General features: G+C 35.9%; 1 protein-coding gene across 1 annotated transcript in view; it reads left to right on the top strand.

Annotated features, from left to right (window-relative positions):
- Positions 1-22,843, top strand: part of PCNX1 (pecanex 1) — a 130,287-nt gene that overhangs the window by 12,099 nt on the left and 95,345 nt on the right. Inside the window, exon 2 of the mRNA XM_074329172.1 lies at positions 22,469-22,677. Within this exon, the coding sequence (XP_074185273.1) occupies positions 22,469-22,677 (209 nt within the window). The remainder of the gene's footprint in view (positions 1-22,468; positions 22,678-22,843) is intronic.

Genomic DNA, 22,843 nt, shown 5'->3' with positions numbered 1-22,843 from the left:
CGGTATTTTATTAATGCTATAATATGTATATTACAGATGATTTCCACAAGCATCACAAAACTTAAGACAGAACCCAAGTGAACTTTGCAAGGGAGGAAAGGGGTTTTTGGGGGCATTTTAGTAATGAAATCTGCAATGTAAAGATTTTCTTAAGTGAAAGTAAGTGTGGCTAATCTAAAAAAAATTATACTGTATTATCAAAAAGACTTACTTTTTTTCAGTCCCTGTCTCACAGGAATATTATATAGTATGTGCTACTGAAGAATAAACTTAAAGTAATCTTAATTTTCCAATTTCTTTATAAAATGAAGATTTTCAGATGAAGAAGGAAGTTGAAAGAATAATACCTGATCACCCGTATCTGTACATAGATTCAACATTTATGAACCTTTTTAACAAAATCATATTTGCTTCAACTGTACGAGTATTCCGATGCATTATATGTACTGTGTTTCCCCGAAAATAAGACCTACCTGGACAATCAGCTGTAATGCGTCTTTTGGAGCAAAAATTAATATAAGACCTGGTATTATATTATACCCGATATAATAATATATTGTACCCGGTATTATAGTATAGTATAGTATAGTATAGTATAGTATAGTATAGTATATTATATTATATTATACTATACCTGGTCTTACAGTAAAATAAGACCAGGTCTTATGTTAATTTTCGCTCCGAAAGACTCATTAGAGCCGATTGTCCGGCTAGGTCTCATTTTTGAGGAAACAGGGTACCTATATCTATACACACATTCTCTCACATAAAGTATACATCTGGATGCATTCTGACACTTCACCCCTATATACTTCAGGCTTCATCTCTTACACAATCATAGCACCCTTATCACACTGAAGATAATTAACAACAATTCTCTAATGTCTAGCATCTAGTTCATATTTAGATTTCCCTAGTTATTCCCAAACCCAGGATTCAGTTCGGGTTTAATCATTTCTCTCCTATCCAATTCGCTTTTAAAAAGTCTGGGGTAATTAACCTTATAGAATATTCTACATTATGGATGTGTCTGTGACGTCATTTCCCCTGTTCTATTCTGTAGTTCTTGTAAACTTAAACCTTATTTTATTGTCCAAAGTTATAGTTTCTAGAATTTATAAATTTTAACATATTAAACATGATTAGTGTTCTGTTGTAAATTTCCCTTTCATTTTTGTTTTGCCTTTGATTTGATAATCTTAAGCAATTACCAACATGTTTATAGCATCATTTTTTGTTCACATTGTTATGTAGTGTCAGTGTTATTCAAACTTTCATTGTGTATCTATTTTGACTTTCTTCCTTTTTAAAGACGCATTTATAGGATATGTCTCTAAAATAAGGAAAGTCAAATAAAATCACAAAGTGCATCAAATAGCTCTTCATCCTCTTCTAGGGATTGACATGTGGCTTTCAACTATTACAATTTTACATATTTTTGCATACTAATACGGGTGAGGAAAATTGTAATTTTCCATGGGATGGTTTCAAACTATATGCCCGCCACTCCTATGCTCATTGAATCACTGCTCATCTCATTTTCTTCTGTAGCAAGATGCGTATCACAACACAGAATAGAATGAGGGATAATCCTGAATTTGCCTTTTTTCTTTAAAGGCTATTTATTCAGCAGCTTTGGGAGATTATTAGGAATACTTTGTATATTCCTTACTAGTGTCTGTCATACTACTTGAGAATTGCTGGCCTATTGCACATGACACAGGCTTTTACACAGGTGATACATGGGACAGAGCTGCCATTACTTTAAAAAGCAGGCAAACAACCCACAATCTAATAACTGCGTTAAGTTGCCTGAGGTCCTACTTTGCTCCACTCCAGTAAGCCGGTGTCTAGGGGAGATTCCAGGCATACGAGTTTTGATAACTCCCCCTAAATGTACCAACAGAAAAAGCCCATAGGTGTTTCTGATGGGTACCTGAAGTTAAAAGTCACTACTACCCTGCAAGGTCTTAGTCTGTTATTCGCGAGTGTCTAAAAATACCTTAATGATTTTGCTTAAGCTGCTGGTTTAACTCATTTCTTTTTTGTTTCAGCAGTTAATAAATTATTGACTAACTGGTTACAGTGCAGACTTTCATGGTACTGATAATAGTAATGCTTGTACAGTCCTTTTTACCCATGATTGTATATTCCTTGAGCATTTCACCTTCCAGTTAAAAGCCATTATTAGGTTTTCATCATGAAAATAATATTAGCTGTAGGAACTGTTCCACACAGTACTCAACTATATGTAGTCCAAAGTAAAAGTCCAAAATAAAGCAAGCTGTGCGTGGCAGTCCTGTGGGGCACATTTGTGTATATGAGAGTTTGCTTGTGGGAGTTTATAGCATAGGTTTCTAGAAAAGAAATTGCTAGGTCAGAGTATTCATTTTTAAACTAAACTAGATGTTGCCAAAATACGTCTCAAAAAAGCTTTGCCAATCTATATTCTCACGAGTATTTGAAAGGACTTGTTTCCCTTTGTTCTCACCAACACTGATTATTATGAATCTTTTTCATTGTGATAGTGTAAAGTGGCATCTTGTTGTAGGTTGTGTTTTCTTAGTAAGTTCTTTGAGTATCTTTTCATATGCTTAGTAGACATTTATATCTATTTTAACTGCCTTTCATATCCTTTGACCTTTTTGGGAAGTCATGTTCTAAGTTATTTTTGAGAGCCCTTTGTATGTATGAAAGTTAGCTCTTTGCAAAGTATTACATTTTACCCCTAATTTGTCTTTTAACTTTGGGTTTTTTGAGCATATAAATGTAATATTTTTAGTAATCATATTTACTGTTTTTCTCCCTGCTATAAAGACTTTCCCTATTAAAAGCTTGTAAAAAAAAATTCATGTTTTTGTCTAATAATTTTTAAATTTGGGAATAAATTTGCATGATTACATAAAAATTATACAAAAACTCTAAAAGATGGTGAAAGTTTGCCCTCTTATACCTGCCCACCATCCTCCCAATTTTCCACCTGCACTATCCTTTTACAAGAAACCACTGTGAATAGTTTCTTGTGAACCCCACCATAGCATACAGATCCAATTCAAATGTCTGTCATTCTCCCCCACCACGCTAATCTATATATTGCCCCCCCTTACTATATCTTAAACATCTGTGCAAAAGGGTTTCTTCAGTTTTTTTTTAAATTTAGATATTATATACTTGATCTGTAACATATTAGTTTCAGGTGTACAACATAATGATTTGATATTAATATATATTTTGACATCACTACAGTAAGTCTAGTTAACATCTGTCACCATACATAGTTACAATTTTTTTTCTTGTGATGAGAACTTTTAAAATCTACTCTCTCAGCAAGTTTCAAATATGCAGTACAGTATTATTAACTATAGTCACCATGCTGTACATTACATCCCCATGACTTAATTATTTTTGACCCCCTTCACCTGTTTTGCCTAACCCTTACCACCTGGCCTCTGGCAACCACCAGTCTCTTCTGTGTATCCATGAGTTCCATCGTTTGTTTTTAGATTCCACACCTATAAGTGAGATCATACGGTATTGGTCTTTCTTGACTTATTTCAGTTAGCATAATGCCCTCAAGGTCCATGATTGTTGTTGCAAATGGCAAGATTTCCTTCTTGTTTATGGCTGAATAATATTTCATTGAGTATATACACCACACTTTCTTTATCCCTTCATCTATCCATGGGTACTTAGGTTGCTTTCATGTCTTGGCTATTGTAAATGCTTCGAGGAGGGTTGAGCAGCTTTTCGTAAGCTTACGGTCTTTTTTTTATTTCAGTGAACAGTTCATGTGCCTTATCCATTTTCTACTTGGTTAATTTTTATTGATATCTGAGAGCGTCTATATATTAAGGTGATTAGTCCTTTGTAATGCACTTGCAAATATCTAATAGTTTTCTGATGTAGCCCATTTGGAATTTATTTTGCTGTAAGCCATGTATCTAATTAAGTGTCTAGTTAAAAGTATTTGTTTGATTGTCCCAATTTATGAAACAATTCCATCTTTTTCTCAGTGGTTTAAATGTCACCTTTTTCATGATATGAGTTCTCACTGGTGTATTTGCATTTTCTATTTTATCGATTTGTCTATTCTTACATGAATAACATATTTTTAATAACCCTAGTTTTATAATATACGGTTTTCTTTCATAGTAGTAGTCTTTGTTCTTTTGTATCATTGCTTTCTTGGCTATTCTTCGTGTTTATTTCTCCATTTTATTAAGTCTCCCAAGGATGCCATTGAATTTTTTATTGAAAGGCTTTGAATTTGTGGATTTTTTTAGGGAGGGAAGTTTGACATCTTTATAATACTGAGTTAAGGTGATCTCTTAATTTCTTTTATGTTCCTCAGTAGATTTTTTTGTTTAAGTTTTCTTTATGTTTACCTTGCACATTTCCCTTAAGGTTATTATTCTTAGATAATAAATTTTACTTTCTAACATTAGGGTAAATGGAACCATTTCTTTCACTATGTTTCTAACTGGTCACTGCTTGTAGATAAGAAGACTATTGATTAAAAAAAAAACTTACAATAGTTTTAGGTTCATAGAAAAGTTGATAGTTCAGGGAGCTCCCATATATCCTGTACTCAGTTTATCCTATTGTTAACATCTCAGATTACTTTGCTACATTTGTACAACCAATGAACCAATATTGATACGTCATTATTAAAGTCTATACTTTATTCAGATTTCCTTAGTTTTTACCTAATGTCCTTTTTCTGTTCCAAGATCCCATCTAAAATTAATGATTTTAATTAATTTATTTTGTGACCACTTTATGGAATTAGCTTATTCTTTCTACTTTTTCTGTTTATTTAAAAAGGGTTTTCAGATATGTAATTATATTTGTAAATAACAATTTTAACTTCTTTCCAATATTTATACTTTTTTCTTTTGTGTAATTGCTTTGCATGGTACTTTACATATCTGCGTTAAATAATGCTGAAAATATGAACAGCCTTGCCTTATTCCCTACTGTAATAGGAATTCTAGGTTTTTACCACTAAGCATACTGTTTTTGCTTGAAATATAGATTGTTTTTTCTTTATCATGTTATAGAAGTATTTATCTGTTTTCCAGTGACTTCTTGTCATTCACTATCAGATTAGTATTTACAGCTTCATGTATTCTGAGGTCTCAGGTCTTACCTACCTCATCTGTCTTGTAGCTAGCTCATCACTGGTTCCTGTGAACCGTTTCTGCTCAGACGTCTTTTGGTTTGCTTATCTTAGCTTGGTCACTACATTGCCTAAATATTATTAAAAACACCACATAGCTATTATGCTGTATGTGCCCATGCACCATCTACAAGTTTTCTCACTTATTCCTCATCATAGTCCTGTGAAATGAAGATAGCTGTTGTTATCCCCATTTTGCAGATGAGGGAACAGGCTCCTGGAAGTTAAATCACTGGCTCAGGGTTCTGCAGATTGCCTCTGCCATTTCTCCCCTTTGGCCTCAGGACCACCACCAGAATCACCGGCCACCATCCTCCTGTACACAGTCATGCAAGACGCTTTTCTGACTAACCTGCTCCTGAAAGCCTACTTGTGATTGATTTGAGATGACCTACGTGTCTCCTCATCTTTTTCAGTAGGTATTCTGGATCTAAAAGTATCAGAACTGCCCTTTCCATCACTGTCTCATTATATCCTTAATTTGGGCTCTCCTTCTTTACCAACATATCGTGTGAATACAGTGGAAGCCCATTATGAAGCACAGCGTTCTCCCAGGGATTTCATTATGGTTCTCGCGTATACTCAAAGTGGGACAATTTGTCTCACTCATCATTTTGGAAAGAGGGCTTAGTTAGCCTTCTTCTGTCGCATGTATTATAAATGGATCTTATTAAAATTCAATGTCGGGGCCGGCCTGGTGGCTCAGGTGGTTGGAGCGCCGTGCTCCTAACCCTGAGGTCGCCCTATGGATTCCCATATGGGCCAGCGAGCTGCGCCTCTACAGCTAAGATTGTGAACAGCAGCTCTCCCTGGAGCTGGGCTGCCCTGAGCAGCTGGAAGTTGGCGTGAGCTGCTGAGTGCTGCTGTGGGCTGCCGTGGGCTACCGTGTGCGGCCATGAGTGGCGGGTGGCCAGTGTAAGTGGCTGGCAGCCAGCATGAGCTGCCGCGGGCTTCTGTGAGCTGCTGTGTGCTGCCATGAGCGGCCAACTGATGACCAGTGACCAACTGCCTCCGCCGTGGGGAGCGCAAGGCTCATAATACCAGCCTGGGCCAGAGAGCTGTGTCCTACACAACTAGATTGAGAAACAATGGCTTGAACCGGAGTGGGGAGCGGGGAGGCGCAAGAAGGGGGGAAAATCCCTATAAAAAAAAAAATTCAGTGTCCTCTCACTGGTCTAATGTGGGTTTTTTTCCCTGCTGTGTTTATATAAAACACTATTTCCTTCTTGCCATTGCTGCTGCTATTACATGTGCTCCTTCACTCCAGAGAGGCAGCATTTGCCATCAGCTTATATCCTGTCTAGTACAGATTTTATGAACAAAATCTGCAACTGTAGTCCTTATGCATGTGTAAATAGCAGCAAGAGAAGCAATTGCTGCAACTTAACTGTATGTTTCAAGGGCCAGAAACATTTTTCTGGAGATTTTAACCTAACTTTGGCACAGTGGTGCTGTTGGTTCCAAGGGGTACAGGCCAGGGATTGTGCTAAACATCCTATAATGCATATGCCAGCCCACCACAACATAGGATCTTCTAGCCCAGAATGTCAACAGTCCTGAGGCTGAGAGAAACTTTGCTTTAAAGTATGCACCCTCATGGGTATGATGTCACCCTCAAAGGGTGAAAATTAGTTCTTGGGGGTGATGGTGAAAAAAATCTTTATAAAGTACAGATGTACATACAGAAATACAGAGTATCTGTGGTGGTAAAATTTCATGGGGGGAGCGTTTAGAAAACCTGTACTTCTGTATGATTTTCTTATGCTGTCACCCTGCTGCCACACTCAACACTTCTGACACCTGATGTGTGGGATTTTTCCCCGCATCAAGCAGTTGTCTCAGACACCACCTGGGTGTCCTATAATTAGATTCATTTCTGACACCATCTACCTGGATGTAGTGTAAGGACTCAGTCCCATAAGACTCTCTTCGCCCCCATTCGGATGTCAGTCTGCTTTTGACCGATTGGCTCTAAATCGAAGGTTCCCATGACCTCATCCTCAAGTTAGGATAATTTGTTAGAGTAGCTCACAGAACTCAGGAAAACAGTTTACTTACCATTTAACAGTTTCTTATAAAAGGATATGATAAACGATGCAGATGAACATCCAGCTGGAAGGGCTGCGTAGGGCAAGGTATGTGGGAAGGGGTGCAGAACTTTCATGCCCTCTGGGTGTGCCAGCTCTCCAGCACCTCCACGAGTTCACCAACCTAGAAGCTCTCTGAATTCCTTACTATTGGGGTTTTTATGGAGGCTTCATCACATAGGCATGATCAATTATTAACTCCATTTCCAGCCTTTTCCCCTCCCCTCAGGAGAATAGAGTGAGGCCGTGAAAATTCTAATATTGCCTGCTCTTTTGGGTGACCAACCCCCATCCAGGAGCCCAGCTGGAGTCACCTCATTAGAATCAGAGACATTCCTATCACCTAGGAGATTCCCAGGGATTTAGGTGTCAGGAACCAGAGTCAAAAACCAAATATTAGAACAAAGATGCTTCTAGTGCTCTTATCATTTAGGAAATTCCAAGCGTTTTAGGAGCTCTGTGCCAGGAACCAGGGGCAGAAACCAACGTATATATTTTCTTTTATTTCTCAGAGAGTGATTAGGAAAAACAAGCAAACAAAAAGTCTCCTTAGGAGAGTGATAATGAGAAAAAGGTTGGAAAACACTGCCTTGGAGGGAGACTGTCTAGTGTAGTGGTTAACAACTCAGGTTCTTAAACCACTGGAGTCAAACTGGATATAAATTCTGTTTCTGCCACTTACCTGCTGCCAGCAAGTGACTTCATAGCCTCAATTTTTTGGTCTGTAAAATGGAGATAATAATAGTACTTTCTTCAAAGGATTGTTGTGAGATAAACATTTAAAGCACGTGGTGCTTGGTAAACACTAGTCATTTTTAAAAAGCTCCAGGAGAGAAAGGGTCTTGTTTATTGCAGTGTTACCATTCCTCAGAAGGGACTTAATAGGCGTTCAGTAAATACATGTTGAATGAATAAATTAAGGTGTGTCCGAGTTGCCTTTATGGAAAATGAGGAAATGGTGGTAGTAAGACATACTATACTTTCCTTCATTCTTTTTTCCTGTTAGGCGTCTTTCATATTTACCTCACCTTAAATCTCGTGTGTGATACATTGCCTAATTTTAGCATTTACTTTTAAAGGTAGAAATGGACTGTATAAGCATGCAATACCATCATTATGTTTCAAGCAAATTGAGTGAGTTCAGGGCAAAAATGATATGTGGTTTCTGTTAATAATACTCTTAAGAGAACTAACATACCTTTTTAAATTTATAAATCTTATTGATTTACATTTTTGTATTAGGATGTCAGCTTGCAACTCCACTGAATTTTAGTGAAACAGAAAAGATTACAATCAAATAACTTGAAAACCTAATTTTTGTGTATATTATTTTATTTCAAAATACTTTTACTTGATCCTCATAGTCTGAGTTTTCCTTTGGCTGTATGTTTTTGTTACTGAATTAAATTATTTTTAAGCCTTAAATTTGAGCTATTATTTATTTTGTGTTTGTATAGTGTACAACATCTATAGCAGTATAGTTAATAAGTGTGAGAAGAATCGCATTGTTTTCTATGTATTGGCCTATAAAATAATCCCTTTGAATAGATTCTCAACTGGCATTTTGTGAGGTACAGTAAAAATATTATAACCTAGCTGCTATTCCTCAGAATTGCAAAGTGATGCAGACAGAGCTTGTTAATGAATTCTTATTTTTATTTACTGTGAATCCTGAAAAATTGTTTCAATAGAATAGATCAGAAACAAATGGAATAAAGAAATAGGTCAGGCTGTTAAAGTTGAACTTTATGAGACAACTTCTTGTCCTCATATGATATTTACCATTTAGATGAATTGTTTTTATCAATTTTCTGAATTTTTTTTTATCAAGTTACTTGGATTTACTTAGTCTGGTTAAACTAATAAAAGAGTGATTCATACACCAAAATGTCAAGTTACTGGTTTACAAAGGAGGTATGAATCAAGATAGTTCTTAATACAGGATAGCCTACTATTTTTCCAGGATGGTTAGTTTACTTAGAAAAACATACGTAAATCAAAACATTGCCTCTCAATTTAGGTCCTTAAATGATTTCATTTGGGGATTTTTTTTGGTAAAGAATGAAGTCCAGTTCTCTAGGTATATCATCTAGATAATATCGAAAGACAAATCTCTGTACCAGTCTTTATGTTTTATTAAATGTGTAAATATCTCTACCTTTCTTTACTTCTGTTCTGCCATATTATAATAACCAGTTATAATTTGCAGACCTATCAGTTACTTCTTACACTTTAGGTTGGCTACTGCTTGATGGCTGGGGAATAGTTACCTTAATCTCATCAGAAAAGCACTTCAGCACGTCCGAGGATGGATCAGTTTTGGAAAGGAGTTTTGGAATCACTAATTCCATCTATTTAGTTTAGATTGTTGTGTAGTATTTGTATTTGGGGATCTACCTGTTTGTTACCTTCATTTTTGAAAAATTTTCAGATCTTCGATGTGCTATCATTATTGACAAATTCTTCTAGGCAGGAATTGTTTGGAAACCTTTTTGGAATTACTTGACAATTGTTTTTAACCTCCCTTTTGTTCTCGATAGTAATCTAAAGATGATTTTGGAAACCGAGGGAAAGTCCTGCTGTAAAGTACATTTGAGTGTTTTTTCCCCCTCCTACCATCTTGTTCTTGTTTTGCAGCATTCCATTTCTCGTCCACCATATGTATATGTATATTATATGTATATATTCTTATGCATATTTCAATATAAGGCTGGATCCCCTGCCCCAACTATCTCTCAGCAAAGAAAGAAACACTGTATCATATGAGTCAGTACAAAATCTCTTACATTACCTGCTGCTTGCTCAGGTACTCTCTTCCCCCAGTTGCTTTTTTTTGTCTTTTCAACAACACTGCTTGGCTTTTTAAAAAGTCCTAAGAAACTAACAGATATAGTAACTATTACTAGGGTTATAGCTTAATAATTCACAAGTGTTGAATGTCATAATATGTTAAAGATTAAATTAAAAGCAATATATGTTGCTAGGTTATGGAGATAGGAATATGCACTTAATGAGCTTAATGATAAAAGAACAGTTGTAATGAAATGCAAAAATGGGTATTTGTGATAAACAAAATTTCCAGTGACAGCATCATATGTACATTCACAAAGTGTTGTAAGTTGAATGATATCCATATGAAGAAATGACATTGGTGTGCTATGTAAGCCTAGGTTAGGTAACATTATGGCTTTTGTAAGGAGAGTTCTGTTGTTAAAGATATATGTGAATGAAATGAACAAAATTGCTTCATGAAATAGAGTAGAAAAATAGTTTATCTAAATAAAAGCTTTATATAACATTTTAACTGTAAAGACATTGACTTTAACCTTAAATTCATAGATTTAAATTATCTAAAAGCTATTTCTTTTCTTGTTGGGAAAAATAAAAGTAATAGGAAAATTTCTATAAAGTATATAAGATTATTGTAGTCTGTCAGCCTTACTTTTATTTGTTAAGGTGTTTTTTTTTCCCCTCCCTTACTTTTCATGTCCATGCTGTCTTCTCATGTATTTTAAATTGCCCATCTCTGGCTCCTAGTACATATATGGTGATGATGAATTGTATGTACTGTATTACTTTGGTGCCTTTTCAGATGGGTAGTATTTAAATACATTTTGAATGTTGCCTCCCTAAGAGCATTCTACTGTAGTTAAAAATGTAAACACAAATATATGTTTTAGAGTGATATAAATATAAAATGCAAATAGAAGCAGACAATAAAGATAAGCCTAGTATTTTTAGTGATTCTACTTATATTAAAATATTTATTATGTAGATAAAATTCAGAACTTATGCAGCAATATGGGTAGGCTCAAGTGCCAGTAGTTCATTTGTAAACAAGTTGCATTTGGAGAAAATGTATTCTTGAGTTTGTTACAGAGGTTCCCAGTTGGCTTTCTGAAATCAGTTTGACTCATTGTATAGTTGAATTTATAGAAAATTATACACACACACACACACACACACTCACACTCACACACTTCCTATGGGAAAGTATGCCTTAATTTCAACATTGGGAATGCTTTTCTCCTTTTCCTCTGCAGCCCCATCCTCTGAAAGGAAATATCCACCTGGAATGCTTTACTTCAACCCCCGGAGGAGAGACTGGCAATCAGGCCGAATCCACACAGCCATGACTGTGACATGAGGGCCTTTTTTAAGTTCTGTGGGGGCAGCCTGTATATGAAAACTAAGGCCTAAAAGCTTTCTGCTCTAACTTCCCTTACCCCTAATTAACAGTAATTTTCTATAACTCATGGGCAATATTTGATTACTAAGCCCTTCTTCCTTCCTTTCCTCCCAACATTCTCTCTCTCTGCCAGAAATGAAAGGGGGGGCAGATATAGAACTATTCTGTGCATTGTAGCAATTAGCATATGCATATATCCTTTTTGTGAATATGCTAAAAGGGATTTTCCATCAGGATGAGTAAATACAGGTGTTCCCAGCTTCAGGCATACCAGTAGAAAAGCTAGAACCCAGGGCCAATTGGATAATCTCAGTAGAGCTTTACAAAAAATGGTTCTTAATTCTTTGCCCCGTTGGTCATTTGTACCCAGCGTAGATAGCCATAGGACTGACTGATTTGGGGACGTACTATGGAAAGAGGGCAGCACTCCTTATTGTTACAACTGTCTAGTTTTTCTTCTCCTGGAAAAGTGTTAAAGTTAGCCCGCATGTTGTTGATGGATGGAACTTATAATTTAGGACATGATTAGTATCTGGTTTTTCCTCCCCTCCCGTGCTTAGGTCATAAGGCATACTGCTTTCAAATTCTGCTAATTTTGGTTTTCATTTCCTAGATAGTTTTTTTCCTATCATTTAATTTTTGCTCCATTTTCTGCAACAGATTGGCAGAGCAGACAGAACTTTAAAGCTAAGAAAAATTGAAGTTCTTTTTCTTTTTAAATATGTCAGTGATTGATTGTGTTGTAGTTCAGTAGAAATACCAACTACCTTGATTTGGTAGTTGGCATCATTCAAAAATTCCAAACCATACGAGAGAAGCATGGATTTGAGAAGAAGGATCAATGAATTTAATGTTTTGGACCTAGAAACAAAACTGTAACTCAAGTTTTTCCTTGTAGCTGGATATTGAACCATGGGTTATCATAAGGCAGCAAAGAAAGGCCCCAGGGGAATGACATTTGTATTTATTAGCTATAAATTTGTTAAACATTTTGAGGGGAAAAAATATGTCCAAGGAGGTGTTTTGTAGAAATGTGACCTGTGTATCTATTTGTATTTTGAAAGGCTGACCTAATTTTTTTCCTTTACTTCTATGATTATCTTCTTGTTAATCTACTTTTTAAGAGAGACAGTGAGATACTGTTTATGTTTGTGTCTATTTAAAAATTTTCCTTCCTAGTACTTGATAGAGCCTGTGCCCTAGTCCCTACTTAGTTATTTGCCATTGAATTTTTATCATTTTTCTGGTGATTTCTATGGAACCAGTGGGATTTTCCCACAATAATCCCAAACCAGTGTTTTCTAGTGTAAATTGATAAATTTTTCTCTAAAGGGGAAGGTACCAAAAATATAGAGGCCTTATTTAAAATTATAGTAGTAAAAAACAGGTACACTGTACTACATGCTTTTGCCTAAAAACTTGTAAACCTACTTTTTAACATTGATTACAGTTGTTTTGCTTGGAGAGCAAGCAAGATGAGCGATTTTCAGAATTTTGTTGTTACATGATACTGTTGAATATGACTTGATTTCAGGGGAAGTATATTGTCCCCGAAAAATTACTGGCCTATGTTTGCCAGCAGTTACTTTATTTCATAATTGGATGAAACTGGTGATGCTGGAGATTGTAGATTTGGACCTGAAGCATATTAAGAGGGAAAAGTGCTTGCTGATCTTTTAGATGTTTGGTTTATTGGTGAGGGAAGAAAAGAAATTTTCATTTAGAGCAGAAATCAGCAAATTATGCCCATGTAGGTTTTGTATGGCCCATGAGGAAAGAATGGTTTTTGCATTTTTTAGTGGTTGAAAACATCAAAAGAAGAGTAATATTTATGCTGTATGAAAATTATATGAAATTCAAATCTCAATATCCACAAATCAAGTTTTATTGGGAAACACCATGCTCATATATTGTCTATGGCTGCTTTCACACTACAACAGCAGAGTTGACTAGTTATGACAGATATGACCTGCAAAATGTGAAATAGTTTTTGTCTGACCTTTAATAGAAAAAGTTTGCCCACCCTGATTTAGAGGCAGTTAAGTACAGTGATTAACAACAGCAAGGAGTCTGGAGCCAAACTGCTCCTTAATGTCTCATTCTGAGACCTTTGGTAAGTAACTTTTTGTGCCTCAGTTTCTACATCTGTAAAATTGGAAGATTAGCAATGTTGACTTCATGAGGTGATCATGAGGGTTAAATGAGTTAATATACATAAACCACTTAGAAATGTGCTTGGCATATGGTAATCACTAAGTATTAGATACTAGTTGATATCCAAGTATGAGATGCTAATTGGCAGTAAGTGTTAAATTTAGTTGATGATGGCTTTGTGACATGAACTGGAAAAAATGCACTGAGGGGCGGCCGGTTACCTCAGTTGGTTAGAGCTCGGTTCTCTTAACAACAAGGTTGCTGGTTTGATCTCCACATGGGCCACTGGGAGCTGTGCCCTCCACAATTAGATTGAAATAATTACTTGACTTGGAGTTGATGGGTCCTGGAAAAACACACTTAAATAAAAATTAAAAAAAAATATATATCCTGTGATTTTAAAAAAACACACAAAAAAACATTGAAATTAGTTCTGATTGAGAACAGCTACAAATACTACCGGGAGTACTCCTTTGTTAACTGTATACTTCTAGTTCTTGGTTCAGTGGTATAGAAAATATTGAAAATTAGGAATCCAGCACAAAAAAAAATAGACATTGAGCTTATGTCTTTACATTGCTGTACACGGAAATGAGCATTGTGTAGATTACTTTTCTACCACGCAGTGTGCTAGCCGTAGGGGAGAATTATTCACTTGAGTTTTGAAATGAAACATAATGACTGTGATAATTCTAGTGTGACCATTTCTGTGATTCCAATTGGCTTTCTGAAGAGTTCTATCAGAAGTATATTTGGCACCTTGAATAGCTTGAACCTATATCACTCCTGGCTGAAATATCACAACTTTTTAATATTAATGATAAATTGTCAATTGAAGAAGACTAAACTGTGGTATAAATGGCTTAGTCTCCAAGCTTGTTTGTCAACATTTGACTTTCTTTCCTCACTTGAGAGAAGACAAAGTGAAATATTCATCCATCTAACTTTTTTTTAATTGTAGTAAAAAACATAAAATTTTCAATTGTAACATATTTTTAAGTGTATTGTTTAGTAGTATTTAAGTGTGTGGTTTTAAGTGTATTGTTTAGTAGTATTTAAGTATTGTTTTAAGTGTATTGTTTAGTAGTATTTAAGTGTGTTGTTTTAAGTTTATTGTTTAGTAGTATTTAAGTATACGCACGTTGGTGTGCAGTGGATTTCCAGAAATTTTTCATCCTGCAAAATTGAAACTCTGTGCTCATTAAACAACACCTCCCCATTTCTCGTCTTACCAGCCCCTGGACACCTATCATGCTGCTTTTCTGTTTGTGAGAATTTGACTGCTTATACACCTCATTTAAGTGGAATCATCTAGTATTTTGTCTTTTTGTGACTGACTTATTTCACGTAGCATAATGTCCTCAAAGTCCATCCATGTAACATGGTTACAGGATATCCTTGCTATTTAAGGTCGAATAATATTCCATGATATGTACAGACCACTTTTGTTTATCCATTAATCCATTGATGGACATTTGCATTGCTTCTACCTCTTGGCTATTGTGTATGATGCTGCTGTGAACATGCGTGTGCAAATATCTCTGAGCTACTGCATCTGATGTTTTTTTGTTTAAATACCCAGAAGTGGGATTGCTAAATCATGGTAATTCTACTTTTAAGTTTTTGAGGAACCACCATATTGTTTTTATAGAGACTGCACCATTTTACATTCCCACCAACAATGCACAAAGGTTTCAATTTCTCCTTATCTTTGCCAACACTTGTTATTTTGTTTCTTTTCCTTTTTTTCTTCCCCCCTTCCATCTCTGTCCCTCTCCTTTCCTCCTCCTGCCTCCTCCCTCCTCTTTCTCCCTCTTTATTGATAGGAGTCATCCTGTTGGGTGTGAGGTAATATTCCATTGTAGTTTTGAGTTGCATTTCTCTCCATACAACCTTTAAGAGGGGTAATCTTATTAAAAGTCTCGAACACAGTTCTTAGGAGGCTTACCACAATTTTGGGGCTATATTTGATCTGTATATTGAGAGCTATCTGATAGCCCTTAACATTTTCTGTCATTCCTAGGGAGGTGCAATTGAGAGATAAGTATTTTTTTTAAACTTGCAAATAAGGAGTAAGGTGAGAAACTGCCTTGATGTGGAACTTGACCTGTTGCTAAGTTCATTGTTGAGATGAATATAAATCATGTCTTTGTAAAAGATGAAAGCTAATATAAATATAAGATGAAAAAGTTTTATCACTATTTTAATTTTAGCTCTTTTTTCTAATTATAAAAAATATATGTTCATTACCTATAAACCAACAAAATACAATAAAGTGTAAGTTTACATTTAAAATATAATACTGTATCTGTGCAGTTTATGTTGCTACATATAGCTGTAGTTTTCACTGTCCTATTTCACTGGTAACTAGTCTACAGTTATCCATTTCCCTGTTGATTTTCAATTGAGTTTTTCACCCCCCCCTTTTTTTTTAAAGTCTTATAGTGCTGCATGTGCCAGAGTTTTGCTCAGTTTTATGCTTATGGGAGGAATTGCTGCATCTTGGGTGCTGTGTCTACCAATTTGTATTTCTCCTAGCAGTTGATAAGAGCTCTCTCTGGTTCTCCGTACTTAATATTTGTCCTATTTCTTAATTTTTGTCCCTATATATCAGTGTTAAATGATATATTGTTGTGGTTTTAAATTGTATTTTGCTCATTACTGATAGAATTGAACATGTTTTCAAATTGGCTTTTTGTATTTTTTTGTGTAAGTTCTGTGTATTGTCCTTTAACTTCTTTGGTTTGGTTGCCTCTTTGTTACTTATTTTGAAGGAATTCTTTATGTATATTTACTCCTTATGTAATATGTGTTATATATGTGTAATATGTGTACATACACACATTATATATATATATAAACACAAATATACTGTATATTTGTGTTTTGTGCTGTTATGTCAGTTCCAACTCCTGGCGACCCTATGAATGTAGTGTCCACAATGCCCTGTCTCCAACAGCCCTGCTCAGCCCCTGCAGGCTCGTGTGTATAATTTCTTTGATGGAGTCAGTCCATCTCCTATGTGGTCTTCCTCTTCACCTGTTGCCTTCTATTTCCCCAGCATTGCTGTCTTTTGCAAAGAACCTGCCTTCTCACGATGTACCGAAGTAGGACAGCTTCAGTTTTGTCATCGTTGCCTCCAGCGATGTTTCAGGCTTAATTTGCTCTAGGACCCACTTGTTTGTCTTTCTGGTGGTTCAGGCTATCTGTAGAGCTCTCATGCAACACCATATTTCAGATAAATCAATTTTTTCTCCCATCAGCCGTCACTGTCCAACTTTCGTATCCATGCATAGTAACTGGGAATACGAGGATGTGAAGATCTTAGCTTTAGTCTCTAATGACACATCTTTGCTCTGGGGAGAATTCTGTACATACATATATATAGTGATACACTTTTTTTTTTAAAGATTTTACTGGGGAAGGGGAACAGGATTTTATTGGGGAACAGTGTGTACTTCCAGGCCTTTTTTCCAAGTCAAATTATTGTCCTTTCAATCTTAGTTGCAGATGGCGCAGCTCAGCTCCAGGTCCAGTTGCCATTTATAATTGCAGGGGACACAGCCCACCATCCCTTGCGGGAGTTGAACCAGCAACCTTGTGGTTGAGAGGGCGCATTCCAACCAACTAAGCCATCTGGGAGCTCAGCTACAGCTCAGCTCAAGGCGCCCTGTTCAATCTTAGTTGCAGGGTGCAGAGCCCACCATCCCTTGTGGGACTCGAGGAATTGAACTGGCAACCGTGTGATTGAGAGCCCACTGGCCCATGTGGGATTCGAACTGGCAGCCTTCAGAGTTAGGAGCACGGAGCTTTAACCGCCTGAGCCACTGGGCCTGCCCTACAGTGATGCACTTTTTAATGCGCCTTCTAGTTTCTAGCGTGTCTTTTCAATTTATAGTGTCTCTCAATAAACAGTTTTCCATTTTAGTTCATTTAGTCCTTTATAGTGTGTTCTTTGACAGTCATGCTTAAGAAATCTTCCATGTCCTAATATCACAAAGATACTTTTATATTTCTTATAATATTTTGAAAGTTTTGCTCTTTACATTAAAGTTTTTAATCTGTCTGTCAGTGTAAGAAATTAAAATGTGATGAATCTTTACTTAAAATATACAGTTCACATGTTTGCTTGAATGCCCAGTAAGGCTGTGATGCCAGAAGTTTGGTAAATACTGCCTTAAATAATGAGGTATAGTAGTCCCCCCTTATTTATGGAGGATACGTTCCAAGACCCCCAGTGGGTGCTTGAAACTGCGATAGTATCAAACCATGTGTGTGTGGGTGTGTGTGTGTAAAATTTTCTATACAGATACACCTTTTCACTTCATGGAAGCACTTCCTGGCTTCTCTTTGTCATGTCCAAATTGCCAACATCACTACTCTTGCGCTTTGCGGCCATTCGTAAGTAAAATAAGGGTGACCTGAACACAAGCACTGCGATACCAGAACACTTGCTCTTGACAAACGAGGCAGCCTCTGTGACTAACAGGCGGTAGTGTATACAGTGTAGATATACCGGACAAAGGGATGATTCATGGCCCAGGCAGGACGGAGCGGGGCGGCATGAGATTTCATCATACTACACAGAACGGTGCACAATTTAGAACTTATGAATTGTTTATTTCTGGAATTTTCCGTTTATTTTCAAACTGCGGTTGACCTTGGGTAACTGAAACTGCGGAAGGTAGAACTACAGGTAAGGGGGACTACTGTAATTGGCCGTAGTGGAAAACCCCCCCAGCATTCATGGTGTCTTGCATTAAATGATGGCTATTTTAAGAGATTTGTGTAAAAAAAGGTTTTTTTCACAACCTTGGCCCCATTTGTGGGTGATGTCTGCCATTTTATTAATATTTAAGTTCCAGATCACTGATTTCTGGCTGAACTGGTCTGAATACCTGAGTATAACTACATGATAAGAAAATCTCAAAAATCAAGGCATTAACTGATCATAGCACAATGGAACGGAAAAATACCCAGCTTGTCTGTTTTAATGTTATAATCTTTTGATACATAAGATGTATAAGATAGATGTTTAAGATGTATAAGCAGAATACTTAAAGCCTGTGATGACTGTAGGCCTTATGTTGAGTCTGCAGTGTTGTGACCTTTTTAGTTCTTTAATGAGGACTTTGTTTGTCCATCAGTATTAACACCACCTGCTATGTACGGCACCTTCATTCTCTGCTGTCCACGTTTGGTATCCTAGGAAGTAAAACCAGTCTTTTTATATAAGCAATTTATACAGAGAGGTAGACATTCATGTGAAGAGAAAATAGATAGGCTTTTATTATCAGAGGGCAGCTAATGTGCGTGTTTGCATCAGCATTAACTTGAAGATGACATCTACAGTAAAATATTATAACCTAAGAAGATAAAGCATGTCCTTTTGGAAATACTAATACTTTTGTTTGTTATGGAACATAATTATCCTTAAATCAGTAAGCACCTGCCCCAGAAATTTCAAAATAGGTGTTTTAATTTGAATTGGGTTATTGAATGGGATACAAAACTTGTCTTTTTTAACAGAAACATAAACAGTTTTATCTTGTAAAAGTTTTTTTCTTTAGAAAAAGAACCTGCTTTCCCATGAGATGCTGCTAAATGGAATTCTGAATGTCTCTGAAAATCTTTCTTTGAAAACACAGTATTGACATGTCTAATTTAATAAAATGTAAAAGCCAATAGTAAATACTACTTGGTTTGCCCTTTGGCATACAATCCATAAAACTGAAAAACAGGTGACCTAACTAGTGCCTAGTTTTTGGTGTTTGATTTTAGAGGACCACTGAAACCATGTAAAGGCAGACATCATTTAAAAATTTCTTGTAATATTAGTGCAGCACAGTTACAGGGAGGGTTTATGATCCATTTATGATCCAATACTAATAATGTCAGCTGTGCTGGGATCAGCTGAGAGCCCAATGAAATAATGCAAGTAGAGAACAAATTTAAAGTCACACAACAGCCCAGTGTGTGTACTTTACCCCCTTTGGGAAAAGTGAAACTTATAGCACAGCTGTCTTCTGTCACCTAGAAACCTCAAGAGTAACCTCTGACAGGACTTAAGCATTTAAACCACGTAATGTAAAATAAATGGGAACCTTTTGTAGTTTGCGTAGAAAGTACAAGTGTTAATCACCTGATTCTGGTTTCTATGAAATGGTCACTTGAAATTTTTTGGTTTTCAGTCTTTTCAACGTTAATGTTTTAAAAAAAGAAATTCTGTGCTTACTATATTCCTACACATTTTAGTGTGTTTTTTGGCACTTAATTATCTACTACTCTTAGCAGTATAATTGTAGGGAGAGAGTTTATTTAGATCTGTTTTAAGCATTGATGATCTTTGACTCTTTTGTAAGGGCAAATACAATAGGCCATTCAATATTAGGTAGTCTTTTTTATTTTTTCCCAAGTTGAGGGGCCATTAACATTTCCATTGTGGGTGGCGGAATGGCTCAGTTGGTTAGAGCAGGAGCTCTCAACAACAAGGTTGCCAGTTCAATTCCCCTGTGGGACTGTGGGCTGGGCCCCTTGCAACTAAGATTGAAAACGGCACCTGGACTTGGAGCTGAGCTGCACCCTCCACAACTAGATTGAAGGACAATGCCTTGGAGCTGATGGGCCCTGGAGAAACACACTGTTCCCCAATATTCCCCAATAAAATTTAAAAAAAAAATTTCCATTGTATTTGCTGCCACTGTAATAATGGTGAAGTTGTTTTCTTTCCATTTACTTAAATTAATGTAATCAGTCATTTAAATGTTAATATGGGCTATGGTGAATAATGATGGAACTCTGACTCATTTTTTCATTGACACTTTATATTTGAAAATGGAATTGGTATCTTGGTATGTAGTAAACCATAGGCATAAAAGACCATGCTTAATTTGTCATGAAGATGTTATTAAGATGGGTGATCTTGGCTAAGTCACTCAAAGATCGTAGGTCTCAATTTCCTGTCTGAACATAAAGGTGTTGAATTAAATGATCTAAAAGAATTCTAATTGTTATGTAAACATATCATATGGAAACCAGCATCATGAAGAACTTTTATAAATACTCTAAGCAGCATATGTGTTCATGTTTGTGTTTACTTTGAAATTTTTGTTAGTGTGTGTGTGTGTGTGTGTGTGTGTGTGTGTGTGTGTCTGTATTTTCTGCTTGGGAAAGGTTATTCAGGGAATTTTTTTTACAATGAATGTTAGATTTATTAAAGCTGTAAATTAAACAACTTAGAATTTTAAACTCAACTCTACAAATTGAACAAATTTTAACCATTTTTAAGATGCTTGGTTTTTTAAAATATGGCTTAAGATCCTTTTAATTTAAATTGCATTTATAAATTTAGTATTCATTTTTAAGTACTTAAATTATCTGACAGATGTTTCTAAGTACTTCACTCTTCTAAACCTGATATTGATGGATTTTGTAAAATTTTAAATACGTTTTTCAGCTTAAAATCATTAGCCTGAATCAGTTATTCAGTGACATTTTAAATTGGAATCACAGTTTTATTTTTTTACATACACTAATATGAAGGGCTTCTTAATCCAAGTATTTAAAAATACCAAATATATACCTATTCTCATATCCAACCCAAAAGTATTAAACTGTGGGCTTGAGTTACTTTTTTAACCCTCTGCCAATTCCAAACCACATGCTTTCCTTCTCTCTCTCCTTCCCAAATAACTTCTTTTTAAAAAACTTATCTGTGTTCTAAACCTGCGTAGTTCACCAGGACCTTTTCAGTTTCACCATCGCAAGCAATTTGAGGTTACCTTTCCAAGCAAATTTGGAGCTGTGTTCTCGGATAACTGAAGTTGAATCTTATGAAAACATTTGGAATCTAGAGCTGCAGACTTCCAGAGTAATTCTTTTTCTCGTGAGCGTGGGCATAAGTTGAGCCTAGTTTTATAGTCTTTGTCAGCAGTGACTCAGGCCAGGCCTTCCAAATCCAAGTTGGGTCGTCTCTAAGCCTGCCACCCCTGGACTCAAGTCCATATCACTGAACCCTCAAATATGATGGGTCTGCAGTCCCTGCACCCAGGATGCTTCTGACATATTGCAGTTAATCTATTTATTACCTGATTCCGTTCTGTGTTTTTCTTTTTTTTTTGGTCTATAATTTTTAACTATTTTAAGTGCTTAAGTATATTTTAAAATAAAACATACTTGGATTTTGCCTATCTCCCATGTCTTAATCTGCTTTTGCAGTCACAGTTCTAAGGTTATTCTCATGACAGTTTTAACTTGTAATTTTCTAGAACACAGAGCACGTTATATCCTAAAAGTTACAGAGAGCACATAAACAGGGATTATATATATTTGGATCACAACCCTGTTTTATTCACATATTATGTAATGTGATATCTTAACTCTCCAATTGTATTATGAGCTTTTTGGCATGGACTTTATGCCAGCGTTGTCCAATGGAAATGTAATGTGAGCCATATATGTAATTTAAATTTTTCTAGTAGCTACATTAAAAATAAGTAAAAAGAAACACTTGACATTTTATTGTTTTACTTAGCAGTACTATAAATGTTATTTCAACATGTAATTAATGTAAAAATTATTGAGATCTTTTACATTCTTTTTCATAGTGAGTCTTCAAAATCCAGTGTTATTTTACTTACAGTGCACAACTCAGGTCAGACTAACCACATTTCAAGTGCTCAATAGCCTCATATATCTAGAGGCTACTGTATTGGGCAGTGCTGTCTTATACTTTTGCAACTTAGTGCTGTAACATAATTGTTACTTTATGTGTGACTGTATGTTTATTCTAGTTACAGATTAATTGAATGAAATACAAAATATTTAAAAATGCTGCCTTTTATTTTCTTTCTCTTTAAGGCCCTTCCTTCTTCCATGATTATAGTAGCAGTTTATTGTCCAGTGATAGCTGCTGTTTTCATTGTTCTGAAAATGATCAACTATCGACTTCACAGAGCACTTGATGCTGGAGAAGTTGTAGATAGGAATGCAAATGAGTTCACAGATCAGCGAGCCAAAGCTGAGCAAGGCAACTGTTCTACTAGGAGAAAAGACAGCAACGGACCGAGGTATGGAAACCCATGTCACTCAGTTTGTAATGATGTCGATCATGCATGTGTACAGTGATGTGATTATTGTGTCGTGCCTGTTCTGTTTGTTTAGTTTTAAAGCAGTGAAAGGTCTTAGCCCTGTAGATACAATGACAAGTATAGATTGTCACATTAGACCACAGCA

This window comes from Rhinolophus sinicus, linkage group LG03 (genome assembly GCF_036562045.2).
Source record: "Rhinolophus sinicus isolate RSC01 linkage group LG03, ASM3656204v1, whole genome shotgun sequence".
NCBI lineage: Eukaryota > Metazoa > Chordata > Mammalia > Chiroptera > Rhinolophidae > Rhinolophus > Rhinolophus sinicus.
Note: the sequence above shows the minus strand (reverse complement) of the source record. Positions and strands in the feature narration are given on the sequence as shown.